Source organism: Daldinia caldariorum (assembly GCF_022478825.1).
Source record: "Daldinia caldariorum strain CBS 122874 unplaced genomic scaffold F4812scaffold_12, whole genome shotgun sequence".
Classification (NCBI taxonomy): Eukaryota; Fungi; Ascomycota; class Sordariomycetes; order Xylariales; family Hypoxylaceae; genus Daldinia; species Daldinia caldariorum.
The window spans coordinates 559,850-579,056 of record NW_025953048.1 but is presented as its reverse complement, the minus strand read 5'-3'; the positions used below and the strand labels follow the sequence as shown (position 1 = coordinate 579,056).

The 19,207-nt window shown below is 45.3% G+C and overlaps 9 protein-coding genes across 9 annotated transcripts; 4 read left to right on the top strand and 5 right to left on the bottom strand.

Annotated features, from left to right (window-relative positions):
* Nucleotides 1-447: 447 nt before the first annotated feature.
* F4812DRAFT_460720 (uncharacterized protein) lies at nucleotides 448-777 on the top strand (the record flags this gene model as incomplete). Its single annotated transcript, XM_047937739.1, has 1 exon — nucleotides 448-777. One exon carries the CDS (start codon nucleotides 448-450, stop codon nucleotides 775-777), a length of 330 nt encoding a protein of 109 aa, XP_047788765.1.
* A 1,444-nt stretch (nucleotides 778-2,221) lies between these two features.
* On the bottom strand, nucleotides 2,222-4,056 carry F4812DRAFT_79130 (uncharacterized protein). Its single transcript, XM_047939439.1, has 3 exons — nucleotides 3,723-4,056; nucleotides 3,335-3,598; nucleotides 2,222-2,358 (listed from the first exon to the last, which is right to left on the bottom strand). The coding sequence occupies exons 1-3, from the start codon at nucleotides 3,849-3,851 to the stop codon at nucleotides 2,332-2,334; spliced, it is 420 nt and encodes a 139-aa protein (XP_047788764.1). The 5' UTR covers nucleotides 3,852-4,056; the 3' UTR covers nucleotides 2,222-2,331.
* A 1,391-nt stretch (nucleotides 4,057-5,447) lies between these two features.
* Nucleotides 5,448-6,982, top strand: F4812DRAFT_434095 (SET domain-containing protein). Its single transcript, XM_047934691.1, has one exon. The coding sequence runs from the start codon at nucleotides 5,953-5,955 to the stop codon at nucleotides 6,655-6,657; it is 705 nt and encodes a 234-aa protein (XP_047788763.1). The 5' UTR covers nucleotides 5,448-5,952; the 3' UTR covers nucleotides 6,658-6,982.
* A 37-nt stretch (nucleotides 6,983-7,019) lies between these two features.
* F4812DRAFT_79074 (NAD(P)-binding protein) lies at nucleotides 7,020-8,222 on the bottom strand. Its single transcript, XM_047939438.1, has one exon. It carries the CDS (start codon nucleotides 7,963-7,965, stop codon nucleotides 7,177-7,179), a length of 789 nt encoding a protein of 262 aa, XP_047788762.1. The 5' UTR covers nucleotides 7,966-8,222; the 3' UTR covers nucleotides 7,020-7,176.
* A 258-nt stretch (nucleotides 8,223-8,480) lies between these two features.
* F4812DRAFT_460717 (Metallo-dependent phosphatase) lies at nucleotides 8,481-9,803 on the bottom strand (the record flags this gene model as incomplete). The annotated part of the gene is made up of 2 exons (XM_047937738.1): nucleotides 8,481-9,562; nucleotides 9,641-9,803. The coding sequence occupies 2 exons, from the start codon at nucleotides 9,801-9,803 to the stop codon at nucleotides 8,481-8,483; spliced, it is 1,245 nt and encodes a 414-aa protein (XP_047788761.1).
* Nucleotides 9,804-10,890: 1,087 nt separating this feature from the next.
* Nucleotides 10,891-12,448, top strand: F4812DRAFT_79051 (SET domain-containing protein). Its single transcript, XM_047939437.1, has 3 exons — nucleotides 10,891-11,662; nucleotides 11,741-11,867; nucleotides 11,918-12,448. The coding sequence occupies exons 1-3, from the start codon at nucleotides 10,954-10,956 to the stop codon at nucleotides 12,351-12,353; spliced, it is 1,272 nt and encodes a 423-aa protein (XP_047788760.1). The 5' UTR covers nucleotides 10,891-10,953; the 3' UTR covers nucleotides 12,354-12,448.
* A 1-nt stretch (nucleotide 12,449) lies between these two features.
* On the top strand, nucleotides 12,450-14,751 carry F4812DRAFT_79049 (cytochrome P450). Its single transcript, XM_047939436.1, has 3 exons — nucleotides 12,450-13,132; nucleotides 13,204-14,080; nucleotides 14,147-14,751. Exons 1-3 carry the CDS (start codon nucleotides 12,770-12,772, stop codon nucleotides 14,458-14,460), a joined length of 1,554 nt encoding a protein of 517 aa, XP_047788759.1. The 5' UTR covers nucleotides 12,450-12,769; the 3' UTR covers nucleotides 14,461-14,751.
* A 1,217-nt stretch (nucleotides 14,752-15,968) lies between these two features.
* Nucleotides 15,969-16,913, bottom strand: F4812DRAFT_460714 (NAD(P)-binding protein; the record flags this gene model as incomplete). Its single annotated transcript, XM_047937737.1, has 2 exons — nucleotides 15,969-16,823; nucleotides 16,878-16,913. 2 exons carry the CDS (start codon nucleotides 16,911-16,913, stop codon nucleotides 15,969-15,971), a joined length of 891 nt encoding a protein of 296 aa, XP_047788758.1.
* Nucleotides 16,914-17,339: 426 nt separating this feature from the next.
* F4812DRAFT_79018 (GTP cyclohydrolase I) lies at nucleotides 17,340-19,179 on the bottom strand. Its single transcript, XM_047939435.1, has 5 exons — nucleotides 18,973-19,179; nucleotides 18,486-18,827; nucleotides 18,110-18,414; nucleotides 17,874-18,055; nucleotides 17,340-17,767 (listed from the first exon to the last, which is right to left on the bottom strand). The coding sequence occupies exons 2-5, from the start codon at nucleotides 18,823-18,825 to the stop codon at nucleotides 17,635-17,637; spliced, it is 960 nt and encodes a 319-aa protein (XP_047788757.1). The 5' UTR covers nucleotides 18,826-18,827; nucleotides 18,973-19,179; the 3' UTR covers nucleotides 17,340-17,634.
* Between the last annotated feature and the right edge of the window lie 28 nt (nucleotides 19,180-19,207).

Here is a 19,207-nt window from a genome sequence, read left to right as displayed (position 1 = left end):
TGCCGCAATAATGTGCCCAGTACTATTGTCAGGAGCTTAAACAATTATATTTCACACACCTGATTTGCATCATCAAGATTTTTAAATCCCTGTTTTGACACATGTTCATGTTCCATGCCCCTTATATTACAACGAGGGACCGAGACGTTCAGTCTTCGATCAAACGGTTCGGTTTGAGCGCCAAGTCTGGACACAAATCTTCTCTGACCGAAAACTAGGCTGCGATGGTGAGTCTGAGTTTCCCACATAATCTTTGTGACCATAAAGGCTGACACTTAGCAAGCATAGCGCATGAAGGCAGCAACTACTCTTGTTCGTCCTCTCAGAGCGAAGCTAGCCCTAGGTTCCATCATTTCAACATCTTCTCTTGGAAGATCCAAAAGCAGCAGCTCTTATCAAAATCCCTCACCTACACCCCTACCAAAGCCTGAATCCATCATCGACAAAATGCCTTCCCAAGAGATAATTGAACAACAGAGGCAGCACGACGACCTGCTTGTCAGCGAGTTGTTCGAAAAGATCAGGGAGTTCCGCCGCGAAGGAAAAGCAGCGCGAGCTCAGCAAGAACTGTACCGCCGTCGCCTTCGAAATTACTACGCGGATCTAAGAGAGGAAGCAGCCGAGGAGCAAGACGATAATGGAGAAAGCTCGCGCCAAACCGATACCGCCAACCCCAACATTCCGAGACGATGTGCACACTGCAAGAACTTAAAGATCAGCGACCAGTGCCTGAAGAAGGGCGGATGTCTCGTTGACAAGGACCAGCGACCTGCATAAGTAACCACCGATTGCAAGACGTTTACATCCATGGAGTATCAGGTTGAACCAAGAGATATGTAGGAGCTTGGTATGAACAAGGCCAACTGTCAGCCTTTGGAATAGGGGTCGCATATCCGAGGATGCTACCAAACAGTTTGCAGGATTACCAATTTGAAAGTGTCTTTGCTTTGCTTGATACCAGTCCACTTTGAGTTTTTATGGCCGCGATGAACAATTGCGATGTAGTTTAATCATGGCTTGGTAACATGGAAATACTCCAGCTACACCTTGCACCCACCGTATGTAGGCTTAATCGCGAGAGACAGTTGGCAAATTCATGTCACGATAATTACCACATTCAATGCCTGGACTTAGCCGGGATATATTAATTTCTAAGTTGAGTATCCTAAATGGTTGTGCTACTAGGAAAGCCTCCCAAACCTTAGGATGAAATAATTTGGTTGCTTCCGAACAAGCTTCACGAACAAGCTTCACGTCTTTTTTATTGACCTCTTCACCTACCCCCCTTATCCCTTATGTTCTCCACTATTTTTATTTGTCTGCTAAATGCATCACTGTAGATACCTAAGCCAGAGCTCTTTTGCACTAAATGACCAATTCTTGATATTCTTGGAGCCCAGATCCTCCAGTCTTATGCCTAATGTAGTATCAGGGTTGCTAGCTTCGACGGGGTACTGATGATCCATTGTACACCCCGTCTAATGTCTGCTCATAACAATATCCCTATCCAATATAAGACCGCTGCATCAGTCTTGTTAAAGGGGTGTTAATTACTGGCAGTGTATTAAGAGATCGGGATAGTACCTATGGTGAATAATAAAAGCTCTGACCCGAGCTTAAGGTTTTTACTTCAGAACTAGTATACTACCTTATGTTTGCAGTAGCATCAATTCAGTTGTACGAAATAATGCACTCGAGGAAATTAATAGTGAGGCAGTGAAGTATCAGAAAGTAGAACAAGGTAGCCTATTGTATTTGTTCTATTAGCGTGAGATACGTCTAAGTATGGGACTAGAAAAAAAAAGCAAGCCGCAAAGAAAAATAGACTTAGGTACATTTGAGCATTATGAAAACCCTACATTTACCAAACGCTTCCAAGCTCCAAAACCATCCTTATATTAAGACACCACTTCCATGGACCCTGACCATACGCGTTATACTTGCCATTCATTAAACCACGAACTTGAGCTTAGGCTCGCCATCTCCGGGCGTTATGGGGCATCATGTATCCCAACGACAGAGACGACGCGGGAGGCGGCATTCCAGATACGCTCGTGCTGGATGGCGCCATGTGGTCTGCCGCTGAGGTTACGGCAGTCTCGTGGACCATAGGCAGAGCAACTGATGTGGTCTCTGGATGGTGTATGGTCACAAGTGTTGTGTGAACCATAGGGGGAGCCGCGGGCGTTGTATGGACCATGGGCGGGGCTACAACGGTCTCATGGACTACGGAAGAAGTCGTCTCGTGACCCATAGGGATGATAACTTCCGTCTGATGGCAGGCCTTTGCCATCTCCGTTACCGTGACGTGTACCACTTCAGACACTGTCATCACGTGTGGCGGCAGAGTAACGTGTACTGTTTCGTGAACTGTTTCGTGGACCGTCTGAGTGTGTCCCGAAAGGGTCACATGGACGGTTTCGGTCACCGCTTTCGTGATATGAACGGTCTGCTTAACAGTCTGCGGCGGCAGAGACACATGGACTGTCTCTGTAAGGACCTGTGTCTGTAGGTGGCTCAAGACCTCTGTCTTTGTGACGGCAACTGTCTCGAGCTTGTGGGATACCTCGGTCTTCGTGATGGCTACAGTCTCATGGATCGACTTGACCTCGGTGACGGGAACCGTGATAGCAACACTCTCCTTCACCGTCACAGGAACACTGATGGCCACCGATTCCTTTATTGTGACAGGAATGCTCACGTGGACCGTCTCTTTGGCAGTTTGGGTTTCCACCTTGGTGACCGGGATGCTGACATGTACCGTCTCCTTTAGGGTTTCCACTTTCGTAACAGGAATGCTCTCTTTCAGAGTCTCTACCTTCGTAACGGGCACGCTAACAGCGACGGTCTCCTTTAAAGTTTCGTGTTTGGTGACGGGAATAGTGACATGTACCGTTTCCTTCACAGTTTTCACCTCCGTTACAGGCACGCTAACATGCACAGTTTCCTTCACAGTCTGTACCGTGGTAACTGGAATATTGACGTGTACGGTCTCCTTCACAGTTTCCACCTTAGTAACTGGAATACTGATGTGTACTGTCTCTTTCACAGTCTGAGGTGGTAGCGTTTCCTTAACGGTCTGGGGAGGAAGCGTAATATGGACAGTCTCGACCTTGGTCTCAAGCTTAGTTTGTATTGCTGTCTGCACCTCTGTCTTTATTTCGTGTTTCGTCTCCGTCTTCAGTTCGGTTTTCGTGAGGAGTTTCTCCTCTATTTTCGTGACGGGGATAGTAACATGGACTGTTTCCTTAACCGTTTGTGGAGGTAACGTGATCGATTCCTTCTTGACCTCCGTTTTCGTAACATGAACAACTTCCGTCACCGGGACGTGTACTGTTTCCTTCACTGTTTGCGGTGGCAGGGTAACATGTACTGTCTCCTTTACTGTATGTGGAGGCAAGGTAACGTGTACCGTCTCTTTTATTGTCTCCGGTGGTTGAGTAACGTGAACCGTTTCTTTTACAGTTTCTGGAGGTAGTGTGATATGAACGGTTTCCTTTACTGTCTCTGCGGGTAAGGTCATGTGTATCGTCTCCTTAACTGTCTCTGGCGGAAGTGTCATGTGTATTGTCTCTTTTATTGTCTCGGGGGGTAATGTCTAAGGATTTAGTGTCAGAACATGTAGCATAAAGCTTATATACCCGAGATAGTATTTGATGCAAATGACCATTATCTGTAAATGAGGTGCTAGAGTGTAAGAAGTATCTCATCAAGTTGCTTACCACATGAACGGTCTCGTGGACGGTCTGGTGAACTGTCTCTGTAATAGTCTCAGCTGGCGCTGCTCCCGTAGCGGTGGCTACAGAGACCAAGGCCAATAATGCCGGTATATGGGTATAAGAGAACTGCATGGCTGGGTAAATGTAAAAAGGGTGATGCTGAGTGGAAGCAATGGATCCAGTAATGAATAAATAATACGATTAGGTATAATAACTCTCAGAGTACAGAAGTCCAAAATCCTATGAAATCAAACTGGCTCAGCCGGCAAAACGAAACGAACGAATATTGAAGATACACACGGTGTAAGTGGAAGAAAAAGGAACGGATCGACCGCGAAAGAGAAGCGAAGCGAAGCCAAAATCTCAAGGAGAGAACTTTAGGCTGAGATGAGAGAGAATGAATGGAAAAGCATGGTCCCTGATCTTCGTGGGAAAAGGTTGGAGATGTAGAATACCAAGACTTATACCCTAGTTTACCTATATTCAACCCGGGCGGCGTCGGCGCCGGCAAGATGCCCAAGAATGATGCTGCACAGGGGCATCTTACCCTGAGCTAGGGGCGATATGAGGTGACATTTCCAGCAGAACCTTACTTGAGGTCCTGAAGGAGGTGTTGTGGATGCTATCCCTAGGGAGATCTAGTATGCAAATTCGACGTTTGCTTGAGTGACTAACGTTGAGTGGAACGCCTTGGCGGTATTCGACCTGTACGTCAAAGTGATAAGCCCCGTGCTGAACACCCCTTGTCATCTGAAGTTGACTTCGGATGTCCAGTTTTCCGGCCCCATGCAGGCGGAACAGGACGTATTGTGGATGTGGAGTTGAAAACGAATAAAAGTGATGATTTAAACCCATGGGTAAGGTCCCGAAATATAAGCTTATCCAAGCCTGATACCTACAATTTATATCTCCCTCCATTCTTTGCAATATCCCATTAGTAGCTGGTTCCCATTAAGTTGGATACAGTAAATAAGTTGTAGTTTTATAACAGGCTGTACTGTATCTATGCTTTGTGAACCCGATCTCAAGATAAGGCTTCACAAGCTCAAGATTCCTCAAATTCTGTTTGAGAATGCACACTGCAGGTTGGGAGATGGACGTTGGGTAAGTAGGTACCTACCTAGGTAGGTTTAGTTATCAGCCCCGAGCCGAGGCGAAAACACGTGCTGGGAGCTTAAGAAAACGTTCATCTTGAAGGATTTAAACGGGATCAATAAGAAAGCGTTGAAGTCTGGACGCCCAGGTTTCAAAGTGTTCTCCGGTTTCGCTTGGCATTTTTCCGAGATCATTTCTCTGCAGGGGCTTCTTTGTGAGCCGTGTCACTGTTGGATGGATTCAATTTGGGACTCCTGATTGGTTCGAAATCCAAAAATCCCACGAGCCGCAGCAAGGAGATCTAGCCCCTTCACTACCCCAGCATCATGAACTACCTATGCCACTAAGAAGTTTTGGTGTTAGTGTACCTGATATACGACTCTGCAGTCCTAGCAAGAGCTCTATCACTTTTTCTGTCTGCGCCTCCCAAGTACGAGCAGTGTATGTAAGTGCTCAATATCATGAAAGGGGCGCCAAGCAATGAGATCGAGACAACGCCAAGAATTGCGCTCATACATCTTCCAGGGTTCCGCATGCTGAGCTTGACATTAGGGTGAGCCGTGTAGCCGTTGAATGATATTTCCATTGGGGGATGTATTGAATCAAGTTCGTCCGAAGACAAGAAAATAAGAATGATATCCCACATAGACTGCCTCCGCAGAATAAATGCAAGCGGAGAAACCCGAATGCCTCCCTTTGGGAGCAACCATAAGAGACGAATGTTTATGATATTCTTAGTTGCGATATTCCTAAATTTCCAAGGTTCTGCTTGAATTACCAATGATTGATGGGTATTGCTACCTACCGAACAAAGGTTTTCAATCTCGGGGCAATCTCTTTACCCAAGTAGAGCTACTACTTTTGGGCTGCAACCTAATTCTACAGATTCTTTTCTCTATTTCTTATATCTTATTAACAGTTTATTCATGTCCCAATCAATTCCTCTTTTAATTCATTTCGTGGCAGCCTATATTTAGCTCTGGTGACAATACTCTGTTTTTTACAATGTACTATATAGAGGTTTCCATGTCGTTGCTATGGGTAATATCCCACAAAGATTTTATCATCATCTGTCTCGTGATATTTCTTACAGGTACCTAGCGAATAACAAAGCCCAGTTCAGTCCTTCAAACTAGACATGGCCGCAAAAGAATTCAAGATGCTCGGTTGTCTCCGGGTCAGGCGTGTCGAAAATAAAGGGCTTGGTCTCTTTGTTACGCAAGACATTCCCGCCAATACCATTATAAGCTGCGAAGAGCCGTCAATGTATGCGCCGCTAGAAAAGAAATCTCCGTATGACGAAGTAAAAATTGAATCATTCTGTAACCTATACAGGGAGTCAAGCCAGGCACAACGTACCCGACTGGATGACCACGCCTGCAATATGGAGCTTTACGAGGCGAACAAGAATTTCTACAGTATCTTCGATAAGTGGTATGTGAACCACTTAAAAGCTCAAGGCACTTTTGATTCCTCCGTATCTCGAACCGACAAGGTACTCAAACTTATTAGGTCCTACTCGACATTTTGGACTAATTGCGCCTCGGTTTATGACAAGGAAGTGGGTTTCTGGAGCACATTTGCCCGTGCCAATCACTCTTGCATACCAAATTCTAATTGGAAATACGTAGGCAGATCTCCCTTCTTGCTCCAGCTCGTAACGATTAAAGATATTCCAGCGGGCTCCGAGGTAACAGTCACATACCTTGGTTTGGAAAAGGACAATTTACAGAGAAGGCGGGAGGTGTTGCGAGGCTGGGGATTCACATGTACATGCGAAAGATGTACCGAGGAAGAGTTGGGAGACCAAAATACACGAAAACCTAGATCTAAATTATTTTAAATGTCGACTTGCGTCGCTGTATTCGCTTAGTCGCTCCTTAGAATAGCGAGTTGATCTTCCTTTTTTTCCCCGCAATCTCGAACTCAAGAGAATTAGGTCACCTCCCATAGGTGCCTGTCCGGCTACAGTATGTAGGTGGGTAGATATCGTCAACTTCTTTTGCGCTGTATCCTTGCATCTAGCAAGGGTTCTAGCGAAAAGAATATCTCGACGATATACGTCACGCTGTTTACCTCCTTTTATATCTAATCTCATTGGCAAGCACCTATTCCCTACACCATCAGCTAATAATGCAATCAAGTTAAATAAGGAAATATAAGGAATGAAGCCGAAAATTGATGACGCTTTTTTTTTTTTTTTTTGCAATTTGTACTTGAGAGAATATAGGAGTGATAAATAACGACACTGCGGCTTGTATTGTAGGTACCTAGGTAGAGGTAGGTATCACATTTTTGCTAATATAAGTGATGTATTAAATAAACGCTTCGGTATCGACGCACCGTCCATCAGTCCATTTCCCTAAACATCGCTAACCCATCCTCCATCAATCACGTAGCTACTCCCAGTGATGGCACTTGAATCATCCGCAGCAAGAAATAATATCAATCTCGCTACCTCGTTAGGCATCAGATCCCTCTTCAAGCTTTGCGCAGTCATCACTTCGGCGCGATACTCATCCGTCAAGACCTCATCGATCTGTCTCTGTGTCGCAATGGCGCCCGGAACAACACTGTTCACCCTGATACCATACTGTCCGAACTCCTTGCTGTGCGTTCTCGTCATCCCGACGACCGCTGCTTTGCACATGGTGTAGAGGGGAAGCCCGACGGCTGGAATGCGCCACGTGATCGATCCCATATTGATAATACTACCAGCTCCCTTCTTCTGCATCGCTGGCACCACCGCCTGCGTTAGAAAGAATTGGTGACGAAGATTCACGTTGAAATCGTGGTCCCACGACTCAGGGGTTACCTGGACGGTTGGGACCCTTGTTTGAGAGCCGGCACGGGCGGCGTTGTTCAAAAGAACATCCACTGTGCCATAATCAGAAAGCACTTTCTCCGCGCACTCCTTGAGGCGAGCTAAGTCGGTCACATCGCAGTGCAGGAATGTAGGCTGGGTAGCTCCCGGGATGCCCTTGATTTTGTCAAGCAGCTTCTTCGCTGAATCGTCCGAGTAGTCCAAAAAGACAACAACAGAGCCTTGCCGACAGAAAAGCTCAACTGATGCTGCACCGATACCTTCGGCCCCACCAGTTATCAGGACAGTTTTCCCGCGCAGGCTTGGATACGTCGCATACTTTTCCATGGTGACTAGCGGATTATAGAAATTGTGTCAAGCTAGGTAAGTCGATTGCTGTGGATAACGAAATACGCCGTTGGCAGAACCGTGATGCAGAGGGGATAGGCGGGGTTGTAAAAATAAAAGAACCGAAAACGATAAATATCGTATTTAAAGGCGAGTCGTATAAGTTGAATCATAGTTTGCCGAGCAAACCCGTCCACCTCCATTCATATGTACACCCCAAGCATAATGATCCGATCTTGGCCTTATGGACTATACCAAATGCAGGTGACATTCACACAAGCTCCAGTTATCGGATGCTATGTAGTATGTATAAGCATCACTAGGTACCTACCTCTTTGTTTCTAATTACCTGATTCGTTATAATTAACCCCCATGTAATGGTAAAATACTGGCGTCTTATATGTTGAATAGGTATCATTGCGCATTTCACGCCCGTATGATTGCTCTTATTATCGTGATAGACTTGTACATATATAGGTACTTACCTAACCTAAGGTACCTAAGCTCTATCCCCCTTACGGGTCGTAATGGCATGTTGGACAGTGAGTCTTCGAATTATTAGTTGCCGGATACTTATCCTGTCCATACGTAGAATTTAACGAAATGCTCCCCACGACGTTCCCGGACTCGAGACGGATCCAAGTATCAACTTCAAAATTCGCTAGTTTCGACTTGGTTGCGAGAACTTGGCGAGCTCCTCTTTCCCAGTTACCGTAACCGCCGTATCCTGAATGCTGGCCAAAGCACAGGTTCACACCATTGTGAGGTGCAACGGTCATGTTAGGGAGTAGTCTGTCCCATTTATAACACCAGCTATTGCCGTGATCGTGCCCCGAGAAGACAGCCATCAATCCTGGAACGGCTGAGATGGCTTGCATAAACGGAATATCTTGGCCGCCGTAGTCGCACGTGCCGTCATTTCGACCGTCTGAACACCAGCCTTGAGCCTGAGGAGCTAGCGGGTTGTCGTCGTTGATTCCCGGCTCGGCGTGCGGATCGACGCCTTCTTTTTGTAGGATGTATGACGCATATGTTGGGATATGGACAAATGCTAAGGATGGGATAATCTTGCCGTACTTGCCAACTATCTCGTTGCTTGTCTGAATAAACCAGTTCACGACACTGAAGTCGACCCAATCTGGCTGGCCGACTCGATCGCCGGAAGGATTTTTCTGTTGATGGCGAAACCCCCCTCTGCTGTCAAAAAACCAAAGTATCAACTCGGGAGAGCAGCTGTTATCGTTGCAGCCGCTGTCGTAAACCGGGAGATAGTAGTTTGACGTTCCTGCTTCTTCGTTAAAGACCATCTGTGTCGTTCGGCTATTACCCCACTGCTTTTCGCGGGCGAGAATCGCACTGCCTGAAATATTAAAGTCATAGTCGTGATTGCCGTACGTTGACGCCCAAGTAAGTCCTCGATCTACGAGGGGACCGACGATTTGATCGACATAAACTGTGCTGTTTTCCAGAAATCCGTTCTCGCCAGTAATCAAGTCGCCGTTCAACACAACAAGCCCAGGCGACTCTGCTTCAAGGACCTCGTTGATGACCTTGACTGAATTGATATCTTGTTGGGGTCCCCATTGATCCCAGGCATCTATTTCAAATTAGTAAACTTTCTTCTTTCTTGGCTTAGTTGCCTAGGTATATTATTAGTCTGGAGGGGTGGTCGTACTTTCACCGAAATGCAGATCTTCGAATATCGATATCTGGAAGGTTCCGTCTCGTTTGAAAGTGAGAGGACCGAGGGAGCCTATGCTACTGTCATTAACCTTAGATACAGGCCCCGCGTCTATCCCCGCGATGTACGCCAACATAAGCAAAGTGACAAAAGACATGGTAAACCAAATTGGTAAGTAGTTGCTTAATATACTTACTCTCAGAGGCCGGATGTTGATGCGATAAAAATGGCTTTCCTGTCGAGGGGGTATGCCCAATATGTACTTGGCTCATGATGCGACTACGGACTAGATGTAGGTTAACTGTAAGGGTGAGGTACACGGAATAGGGTTGCAGCACGCAGTCATATCTAGTCGAAAGCTCTGTTGGTGCGTCGTTATGTCTCAATTAATTCAATAATGCATGCTTTTTCTTCTTTCCCGGTAGATAAGCTTTGACGAGTCGGATCTAAATCCCCGCAATGTGTCTCAGGCATCAGCTGTCATTGGCTCAAGATATTGTACAATACAATGCCTGATTTATACAGCTGTACCTAGTACATGTGGCAGCACTACAACAAACATTATGCCATCCTAAAAAACTTAGGTAACAAGCTGGATATCAGACTGATGTCTACGTGAGTTTCTTATGAATCTACCTAAGGTGCTTAGCGTATTACTTACTACTCCAGACTCTTAAATTTCAAAGCTCTTTTGTTAGGCGTTTGATCTTGGAAAAGTCTCTAGGGTTTAAAAACTATTGTAGTATATAATTTCGCTCCTGTTTTCGTCGGCGTGTAACCTTAAGAGAAGACTTACATTGGTGGATTGTATAGTTCCTCTCTTTCGAAGTGGGCAGTTGAAGACCTTCGATTTGATAGACAACTCTGATCTTCAGATCTCTGTAAGTAGAAACGCGGCCCGGGCGCATTCTTGGATCTTATTCCTGGTTATGTGTTTGCGACCAAACAAATTTTAAGAGCTCTCATGATGTTCTATTACTATGAATGACTTTCATAGATTGAAATTTAAGCAACTTGTCTTTCCATCCCGCCAGCTGGTAAGCGAGTGGTAACAAAATTGTATCTGGAAGTGAATGCCCTCTACCTCTTACAGGGGACCTGTGGATCGCTGGTGGGGTTCACCATCTTCGTGATATTTTAACCATGGCTTTCTCATGTCTTTGACCCGGAATTCCCGTTAGACTCGGAGGCTTGGCTCCGCCAAGATATCCGGGGACAGATATCTGTAACATGAACTCTACAACTTTTTTTTTTCTTTTATGATCAACCACTCTTTTTGAGTTATAATATTATTATTACAGTGGAAAATGCGCCGATTTTTGCTTCTTTTTCAATTCACAGCTGCTCTTGCTAAATCAGTGCAGTCGCATCTCGACTCTCAGATATGTGCGGTGCCTAGCCCCTTATTCGTATTCGATACTCAAATATGTGTATCCTCCGAGGCTTCTCCCGGAGGACATAGCGGGCCGCTAGACGAAGTATCATTGCCGCTTAAGGCTTGGAAGCCTGGCGGTATATGTCGCGGCGCTAGAGCTGATAAGTTCTGCGTCTTCACCAACGAAGCATTCAACCACGGCGAGGGCGTCTCGGTGATTACTACCGCAAAGAGTATCACAACTATTTCAACACGACCCGCTTTCCTTACGAAGAAAACCGAGGTATTTGATTCGAAATCAGAATTAACCGTCCCTTACCGTGAAGTGGAAATACCAGGTAAAGACATTGGGTTAGTAGCAACAAGGGCGATACGAGCAGGAGAGCTCATAATGGCCCGAACACCAGCAATAATGGTGAACGAAAAGGCAATTAATACACTAGGAAGGAAAGCTGTATCGGAACTCCTTATTCGCGCTACCCTCAATCTCCCGTCTCGACATAGAGAGTCTCTACTCAAGTTATCGACGCATAGCAGTGCGAGTGACTACGGTGATAAGCTTTATAAAATTCTCCAAACGAATTCATTCCGAACAGGTTATCACGATGGGATTAATCCCTTTTATTCTCTATTTACCGAAGGTTTGTATAATCGAGGCATTCTGGCTTGTGGAGTCTTTGTCTTTGGTCTTGTCGGCGGAAACTAATACGAACTGGCAGTATCGCGACTCAATCACGACTGTCGCCCCACTTGTGCCTACTATTTCGATCATAGAGATTTTCATCATAAAGTTATGGCTGTTCGAGATGTCGCGGAGGACGAGGAGCTTACAATAGCTTATTATGAGTGAGTTATAAACCGGACCAGAAATAATATACTTGCTAAAAAAGACTCAGTCCTCTCCAATCACACTCGACGAGACAAGAGAAGTTGCAAAAGGAGTGGGGCTTTAAGTGCTCATGTCAGAGATGCAGTGCAAATGCGACGGCGATAGCCGAATCAGATCGTAGAGTTTCTCAGATACACGCTCTATGGAAAGAACTAGACGACCATTCCGCAACCTCGAAAGGATCCGCAGAAAAGGCAAGACTTTTAATCTCATTATACGAGGAGGAAGGTATTCTAGGTCGATTAAACGAAGCATACTATCGAGCGGCAATCGAGTATGTCGGAATCGGCGACGTTGAAAAGGCAACGGAATATGCTGCGTTATGCATAGAGAATGGCTTGCTATTCGTAGGGCCTGATCGTCCTTTTATAAAGAATATGCAAGAACTTATTGCAAATCCGACGGGAAATCCTAAATGGAAATTCCGTCTAAAAGACAATTAAAATACTGGATTATAGAAAAAATCTCAAAGCCGTATCTATTTCCGACAGTTAGGTGCCCATTGATTGGCTTATATTTTCTTGAGTATTCCCTGAGATGGTGTGCGTGAAGTCATCGTTCGGCAATAGCTTGTTATTACACAGTTCCGTCAAATGATCCCGTCTATAAATCCCGTTTAAGATAAATCCCGAACAAAATGCCACGTTAGGTATTTATGCACGTGGCAAGTTGTAATGTAGTAATGCATAGCAGGATTCAGTGACGGAATTAACTAAATACATGGTTCGGGGGAGTTTTTGAGGAGCCTTGAGGAGGGGTTGGTTGTCGTCCGAGGTTATAAAGGGTCCCATCACATCCAGTTACCTCTCGATGTAATTATTCCTAGCATCCAAAACCACACGGTATTATCCATGTTACCATGGAGCCTCTCATTGTCTTTTCCCGAAAACAGCTCGCCGAAAATCCGTTGCAATCCCTAATCATTACGAGTCTTCTTACAGTGCTACTTTACCTTGTAGGAAATGAAATCCTACGTAGTCGCTCACGAATCGCCGGATTAAAGGGACCAAGAGGCCTTCCATTTTTCGGGAATCTACTGGACATACGGTCCAATGCTGCCTTAAAGTATCAGGAATGGGCCAAAGAATATGGAGATGTCTATCAGGTGCAGTTAGGGGATAGTACTGTTGTGGTTGTCAACAGTGCAGCAACGGCAAAGGAATTGTTCATATCAAATTCGCAAGCCTTAAGTTCTCGGCCAATAGGTTATACATTTCACAAGGTATGCCATTCCCTCGGCTCGGTGTACGTGTGCAGCAGCGTTTATTGATCATAATATCCCCCTCCCATCAGGTGGCATCCAGTACAGCCGGCTTCACAATTGGCTCGTCGCCATATGATGATAGCTTAAAGCGAAAGAAGAAGGCAGCCGCAGTAGCTCTGAACCGTCCCGCTATCAAGACGTATGTTCCGTATCTTGATCTGGAGACAAAGGCGTTTATACAAGATCTGTTCAACTACGGCAAAGCCGGCGCAGTTGCGGTGGATCCGCTTCCGTTTGTTCAACGGGTAAGCCTATCATTGATGACAACAATCAATTGGGGTGTCCAGATCACTTCTATTGAGGATGAATTGTTTCGAGAAATTGTATCGGTCGAAGAAGGTCTCAACAAGACCAGGTCTACTGTTGGCAATACTCAAGACCATATTCCTCTCCTACGCCTCAACCCCTTGAACCAGACATCTGCGACCGCTCGACAATTGCGACAGCGTCGAGATAGATATCTTTCCAAGCTTAACGGGGACCTTGCGGAAAAAGTAGCCAACGGTACTAATAAACCATGCATCCAGGCGAGCGTGATCAAGTATAAAGAGGCTCAGCTCAGCGACACCGAGTTGGTTGCTTTCAGCTTGTCTGTTCTAGGAGGGGGGTTCGAGACTGTGTCAACCACTGTTCAATGGTCAATTGCTTATTTCGCAGAACATCCAGAGATCCAGGATAAAGCGTATGAGGAGATTCAGCAATTCCAGGGATCTAATGAGCCTTTGTGCGATGCTGCAGACGACCAGAAATGTGCTTATGTACTAGCACTGACGAAAGAAGCTCATCGGTATTTCTCTGTCATTCCGCTTGCGCTACCAAGAGCATCAATCAGAGACATTGAATACAATGGTACCTTAATACCGACTGGGAGCACCGTTTACATGAATGCATGGGCCTGCAACCATGGTAAGGAGATTCCTTCATGTCTCGTTACTTTAATACATAGCTAACTTATTGGAACTATAACTATAGACCCCGAGTTGTGGTCAGAGCCCGACAGGTTTATACCTGAACGTTGGTTAGAGAAACCCGATGCCCCTTTATTTACGTTCGGTCTAGGATACCGTATGTGCGCAGCTCATATCCTTGCTACTCGCGAGGTGTATATCATATTTATGAGGCTTCTAAGTAGCTTTCGCTTCGTAGCCTCGGGTGATATAAAACGCCGCCCTAGCGTTGACATGGTTAATCCAAAGGATTTAATCATGGTTCCTAAACCGTACCGTGTGTTTTGTGTGCCTAGGGATGAGGGAAAGCTCAGGACAGCTTTGGAGAAATCTGATTAGGGGAACAATTTATATATCACCACGAATCTATTGGACACTTGGTTAAAATGCACGTCAGGACATATACAGAAGTTCCAGAGCTATCTATTTGATGCAAATACAGTTTACTAAATCATAATTACTTAGTATTGTACCATATATGCATCGGTAGTTGAATAAGGACACAAATCGAGTTCATGTTCTTCGCAGCTCAAAAAGGGGGTTGGGCCATTCTTCAAGCCATAAGATAGCCGATTGTTATCTATGTATATTTAAGCCAACGCATAGAAGGTCAAATCAGAAGTTTAGCCCACTAAGGTAAATATTATGTGCTTGCCAATTTAGATCGACGTAGATATATTGACAAGGTCGCCTAGATTATAGGTAGCAGTATTCTAAACTAAACTCAAGTAGAAGTCCCGTCTTGCACCAAGATAATTATCCTTTCAGACGCCATCGAATTCTTTCACTATGTATATGGCGTACTTCATTGTTAACTGGTCTTTTCCGAGCTGTAAAAAAGCTGGGTGGTGTTCAATGGAGTATAACTAGAAATCATGGAAAGAATTTCATTGTTCTATAGGGCTTCAAAGTGACCAGACAACCGTAGAAGCCTGCGGCTATCCGTGTTGAAGCTATGTGTTACTAAAGTTACCTGCCTAAGAAACCTACAATTTTAACATGATTGACAATGGTGTTATATATGACGGCTTGGAAACATGTTTTCTATAAATGAGATCACATTTCCTAACGGAACGAATGAAAGCCATCATCGGAGCATCCACAAACATCAACCACAATCAAAGCCAACCATCCTGTTTAACTAAATCTCGCAATAACTTATTATACCTACTATAGGCTGTATATCACTTTTCGACAATGTGCTACAGACACGTTTACATTTACGAAGCCTGTGGTTGCCATTACGACCCCCCTAGGATCGTCCATACCACTTCCCCTCCTCCGAATTGTCGGCCTCCTTATCCCGACATAAGAGTCCCAAGGACTGGAAATTGTCCTATGCATACTATCGAACAGTAAATTTAATTGTACTTTACTCGCATGCATGATGACGAGCAATTCTCTTTGTCCTCGGGGTATCTGAGCACCAGATATCGTTGGATATCTATCCTTACGTACTAATAAGAGGACAATCTATATATGGCGGTGTAGGCGATGCAAGTGTACGTTTAGTTGATAATCTAAATCAATATATTATATATTTCTTTTCACAATGTGTCATGATACTTCTGTACGACCACCTGTAACTATATCTATACTTCGTGCGTGACATATTTGCTTTCAAGACCTCGCTCAATATCGTCAAAACCATTTCACAAAACTCATTGTCATTCGATCGATCTATCGTATTTCTCCTTATGGGTAGGTACTAGGTAGCTAATCTCTATGCTAGGTACGTACCCCTAGCCTGCGGTTGATTTGGAAGGATGCGCTTATACCTATTCCAAAACTTGCGATGAGGATAGGAATCACCTATGGATACCTGACCCAGGTTGATAGACGCGGGACTAATTAGCGAAGCGCTTGATGTGGTCCTGGAGCTCTTCACCGGTAAATTCTTTAATTCCGAGCAATTTGTTGTCGACGTTCTTGAAGTCTGAACCGTATCCTTCTCCAAAGATCGCTGTGACTAGAAATTGCATCGTAGCATTTCCACCCTTCTCCAACTCCGCGTAGGCGTGTTTGAGGTTTTCTTCGGTGGACTTTACTTCAGACGTCCAGCCCTCCGGCCCAACCACTTTCTTAGCTTGTTCAAGGAGCTCTTTCAAGGTGAGGTTTACATTGTGTACGTGCACATTGCGGTTCTTGGTCTCCTCGGGATGCTTGAGTACCTCTGACACGGCCTTGGCGATATATGCGATAGTGGTCATGCTGATAGGCCTATCTCCGCCGTCCCAAAGGGTGATTTTCCTGCCCTTGACGTTAATGGCGATGCCGTACTGGACCGCCATATCCAAGAAAGGCCCGGTAGATATCGACGTGTATGTTATGGAACCAGCCGCTGCCTCCTTCTTAAGGAGGTCGGTAACAGCTTTCTTCGCATGTAAGGGGGGTAAGCTGGCAGTCTTCTCATTCTCCGCGTCTCCGCCGAATTCCGAAGGGATAAAGCGTTTGACGCCAACCTTGACCGCAGCCTGAACTAGAGAGGGTTGGTATGATAATCCCCCGAAGCCAACGGTCGAAACGACAGCATCCTGGCCACTCAGTGCCTTCTCGAGCGACTCCGGGGAGTTATAATCAATTTCAGCAGTAGTTACTGAGGGCGGGAAGGTGTGGGTGGCCCCCTTGCGGGTGAGAACGGTGACTTTGAAACCGTCTTCAAGAAGTTGCTTCAACACTGATGGGCCCAAGTTACCGGTAGCCTGCATTATATTTAGTTAGTAGTTCCTGTATAGAACGCTCAGGTGTATTCTTACCCCGGCGATGGCAACTTTGGTAATGCTGCTGCTCATCTTGTCGAGTTGATAGATTTGTTTTCACTTTTCACTTGGTAGTGTCTATTTCCTTGGTAAGTTATGGATGCGAAAAATGCTGGATATTAATTTGCTTCTAATGCGATACTGAGGGGCATGCACAACTTCAAATAGTTTATTTTCCTTCTGGTGTATGTCATGTAAGAGGGTACTACCTGTGCTGTCTAGGTACGTAAACTCCACGATCCTGCCGGAACAAGAATGCCACATTTCCGGCATCTAAGTTAGCTTGGATGTAACTCTACAAGTAGCCGCGCGGCTTATCAATCATGTGATTATCAATCATAGGTATCGTAAGTTAATCGCTTGCCTCCTTTCGCGCGAAGGATTGAGCTGCTCACCGATTTGTCATGTACACAATGTTGACGTCCTTCGACCGAATGTTGTAGATGTCAGTTTTGCTTGCTAAGGCGACGGGGTGTCGGAATGCCGAGATTGTATTTGCAAAGGCTCCGGTTCGAGAAATCTCGTAATGAATGCAAGTATGGCGCAGTTGATGATACACAAATATAATGTTGAAGAATCATTTTATCCCCTCCCTGAACGCCACCCGATTCCTTTAAGGCGTTGAGCCTGTTGAGCTCTAAGATGCATTCCCCATTCCTTATTCATGGATGAGCTTGATGTTGAGATCCCACGCTCCGAACCTATAACGCCTCAAATGCAGATATAAGGTATCCTATTTTGCAACCTTAGGTACCTACCTATAGGTTCTGTTAAGCCCAACAAGACTTAGGAACTCATTCCTAGTCTTCTCTTTTCTTTCAAAACAACCGAGCACACAGCTGGTGATGGTGCTGGTTGTGGTTTTTTCGACACCTCGCATGACCATGCTGTCAATCATAATCATAGTGAGCATTTGGCTGTCGGAGAAAGAAAGAGGGGAAAATGTCACTTCTGGGAATGACTAGAAAGCCGAGAGAATGCTATTCCACTTACCAGAGATGACTTGACTCCATCACAACTGCCACGCCTTGGGGTTTCAGAACCTCCATGATAGCATTGGCAACTTCTCTCGTCAGTCTTTCCTGGACCTGCAGTCGGCGGCTGAACATTTCAGCAATACGCGGTAGCTTCGATATACCGATAACATTGTTGTTGGGGATATATCCAATGTGCATCTGACAGAGAATTAAAACTAAGGATCAACGGAGTGGTGAATTCGTACAACTTACCTTTCCAGTAAAGGGGACCAGATGGTGTTCGCAGAGGCTGAATATTTCTATGTCTTTCACGATAACCATCTCATTGTGATTCTCTTGGAAGATAGCGTTGTTGACAATGTCTCTGACGTTTTGCTGATATCCTTTGGTGAAGAACAGCATCGCTTTCGCATATCTTGTCGGTGTATCGAGAACGCCCTCTCTATCTGGGTCTTCGCCAACACATTCTAGAATCGTACGAATGGCTCCTCGCATCTTCTCTAGTCTTTCGGCTGCTTGCTCAGAGCTCTCTTCAAGTCTCTCTCGAGTCCCCCGACCTATATGGTGTAAGCATATCTAAGGTAACGGTGTGATCAGCGGAAAGTTGTAATTATTCATTGGTACGTACTCGGCCGGCTTAAACCATCGAAATCAATAACCGGACTAGGTGACCTCGTTTCTGCACCTTCGCTCTTAGTCTTCTTCTGCTTCTTGCCCCGGGGCTCGTCTCTAGGGTCTCGTGCGGCTTTGCTGATGCTGTTCCTTCTCTTCAATGATTTTGAGTGTCCATTGATATTCTTAATCTCCGATATACCTCCATCTTTGGCCCTTCTTCTTCTCTTCTTTTTATTAGCCCTCCTCTCGTCTCGACTTTGGCCGTGCTCTTCTTGTCTGTCGTTGCCATTGACAGAGTCATCGACATCGGAGACCCCCGTACTGGAGCTGTTGGAAGATTCTATCGTCGCCATTTCTAAACCGTCCCAATTTTGAGTCAGCGAACAGCACCGTTTTGCTTTTGCTTTTGCGACCAAAGATGTTAAACTTGTGCAGGGGTGTTCGTAAAAGGCGTTCGTAAGAGGCGTTGTATGCGAAGGAAAGGTGTTTTAGGGACTTACGGGACGGGATAATCAGACTATAAGCTCCAATCGGCTCAATTACATTAAGCACATGCGCCGAGAGGAATCCCTTGGGGCTTATGGGTAGCTTAGATGGAATTGTCAAATCCCACTCTAATGCAAGTTTTATTAAAATAGACAAGATTTGTAAGTATCGAAAATCGACTCTTTCAATTGTCCGTTATCGCTTTATCGTCTTATCGTCTTATCGCACTTATATAAGGCCCACATCGGT

Coding starts and splice junctions, on each gene's coding strand:
- F4812DRAFT_434095 (XM_047934691.1), top strand. CDS start 5,953: ATGGCCGCAAAAGAATTCAAGATGCTCGGTTGTCTCCGGGTCAGGCGT.
- F4812DRAFT_79049 (XM_047939436.1), top strand. CDS start 12,770: ATGGAGCCTCTCATTGTCTTTTCCCGAAAACAGCTCGCCGAAAATCCG. Junction 13,133..13,203: donor TAGGTTATACATTTCACAAG/GTATGCCATTCC, acceptor CCCTCCCATCAG/GTGGCATCCAGTACAGCCGG. Junction 14,081..14,146: donor TGCATGGGCCTGCAACCATG/GTAAGGAGATTC, acceptor CTATAACTATAG/ACCCCGAGTTGTGGTCAGAG.
- F4812DRAFT_79130 (XM_047939439.1), bottom strand. CDS start 3,851: ATGCAGTTCTCTTATACCCATATACCGGCATTATTGGCCTTGGTCTCT. Junction 3,599..3,722: donor TCCACGAGACCGTTCATGTG/GTAAGCAACTTG, acceptor CTAAATCCTTAG/ACATTACCCCCCGAGACAAT. Junction 2,359..3,334: donor CGCAAACAGTGAAGGAAACA/GTACACGTCCCG, acceptor TTCACGAAACAG/TACACGTTACTCTGCCGCCA.
- F4812DRAFT_79074 (XM_047939438.1), bottom strand. CDS start 7,965: ATGGAAAAGTATGCGACGTATCCAAGCCTGCGCGGGAAAACTGTCCTG.
- F4812DRAFT_79051 (XM_047939437.1), top strand. CDS start 10,954: ATGCGCCGATTTTTGCTTCTTTTTCAATTCACAGCTGCTCTTGCTAAA. Junction 11,663..11,740: donor TTATTCTCTATTTACCGAAG/GTTTGTATAATC, acceptor ACGAACTGGCAG/TATCGCGACTCAATCACGAC. Junction 11,868..11,917: donor CTTACAATAGCTTATTATGA/GTGAGTTATAAA, acceptor AAAAAGACTCAG/TCCTCTCCAATCACACTCGA.
- F4812DRAFT_79018 (XM_047939435.1), bottom strand. CDS start 18,825: ATGGCGACGATAGAATCTTCCAACAGCTCCAGTACGGGGGTCTCCGAT. Junction 18,415..18,485: donor CGATGGTTTAAGCCGGCCGA/GTACGTACCAAT, acceptor TACACCATATAG/GTCGGGGGACTCGAGAGAGA. Junction 18,056..18,109: donor TGGTCCCCTTTACTGGAAAG/GTAAGTTGTACG, acceptor ATTCTCTGTCAG/ATGCACATTGGATATATCCC.